Source organism: Hoplias malabaricus, chromosome 12 (assembly GCF_029633855.1).
Source record: "Hoplias malabaricus isolate fHopMal1 chromosome 12, fHopMal1.hap1, whole genome shotgun sequence".
Taxonomy (NCBI): Eukaryota; Metazoa; Chordata; class Actinopteri; order Characiformes; family Erythrinidae; genus Hoplias; species Hoplias malabaricus.
The window spans coordinates 20,499,456-20,500,740 of record NC_089811.1 but is presented as its reverse complement, the minus strand read 5'-3'; the positions used below and the strand labels follow the sequence as shown (position 1 = coordinate 20,500,740).

At 41.2% G+C, this 1,285-nt stretch overlaps 1 protein-coding gene across 1 annotated transcript; it reads left to right on the top strand.

Annotated features, from left to right (window-relative positions):
* The first annotated feature begins 231 nt into the window (after nt 1–231).
* On the top strand, nt 232–609 carry nhlh2 (nescient helix loop helix 2). Its single transcript, XM_066685883.1, has one exon. It carries the CDS (start codon nt 232–234, stop codon nt 607–609), a length of 378 nt encoding a protein of 125 aa, XP_066541980.1.
* The last annotated feature ends 676 nt before the right edge of the window (nt 610–1,285 follow it).

Here is a 1,285-nt window from a genome sequence, read left to right as displayed (position 1 = left end):
ATGCTGTTTCTCAGTCTCTCACTCTGCTTCAGAAATTTACTTTCCCCACTATCATCTCTAATTCTGTTCCTCACCCATTCTCTCTTTCTTCCCGTTTTCTCTCTGACGCTCCACTCTTCTTTTTCTTTCTATTTGTCTTTGCTCATAGACTATTCTCTAATATTTTTCTTTCCCCAGGAACATTAATACCCCCAACTCTCTGTTTAAGCCCCCCGCCCCCACTGTTTGAAGATGATGCTGAGTCCGGATCACTCTGATTCTGACCTGCTGTGGCCTCAGTCTGATCCTGAAAACCTGCTGAATGTTATTAAGTCTGAACACCTGGTGAACGAGGCTGTGGAGTTGGAGGTGGACAGTAAGTCTCGCTCTCGCTCTGTAGCGCCTCCTCTGACCCGTGAGGAGAAGCGCAGACGGCGGCGAGCCACGGCTAAATATCGGCTCGCCCACGCCACACGAGAGCGCATCCGCGTTGAGGCCTTCAACGTGGCCTTCGCCGAGCTCCGCAAATTGCTGCCCACACTGCCACCTGACAAGAAGCTCTCCAAGATCGAGATACTACGCCTTGCCATATGCTACATCTCGTACCTGAACCATGTTCTTGACGTTTAAAAATGTTCACAGCAGCTGGAGAGCTAACTGCATTAACAAAGACCTTAAATATTGACCCAGAGCTCTGAGGTGAAGCTTTTCTTTGGACACATGAATAGTCTAATCTAAACGAAAGATACAAGAAAAGCTAGGTTCAAGTTGGGAGGAGAAGACCTGCATTAAAATAAGCTCTGAGCACATGAAATGGCAGCTGGATAAGCAAAGCTTTGCATTAATGACGGTTATATTAATCCAGTCAGGTAAAGGTTACAGCAGTCTCTTTAGAGGAAAGCCAGACATACAGTGAGCAACATTAGAACAGTTAATCTCTGGGACTCATTATGGATGACCAAAACCTGCAGTTTACAGCTGTAAAGTAAGTTTGGGAGCCTGTGATCAAATGTTTTAATAATTTTTAAAAGTAAAAATACAGAGAACACACTTCTACACATTTTATATTACTAAATAATTATTTTTATTCTTTGTTAAATTAAACGTAATCAAAAATATAATGTGGTGTGTAAAACATCAGTGCACATTCCCTTAATACGTTAAACTCGATAAATAGACTAGTTTAGTTCATAGAATAGTTCAATAAATTGAGCAGAAAACAGGACATAATATTTATAATATTCCTGTAGAGACCATCTTAACTTATTTTCACTTAGTCTATTGTACTATAACATTTGGCTTGATT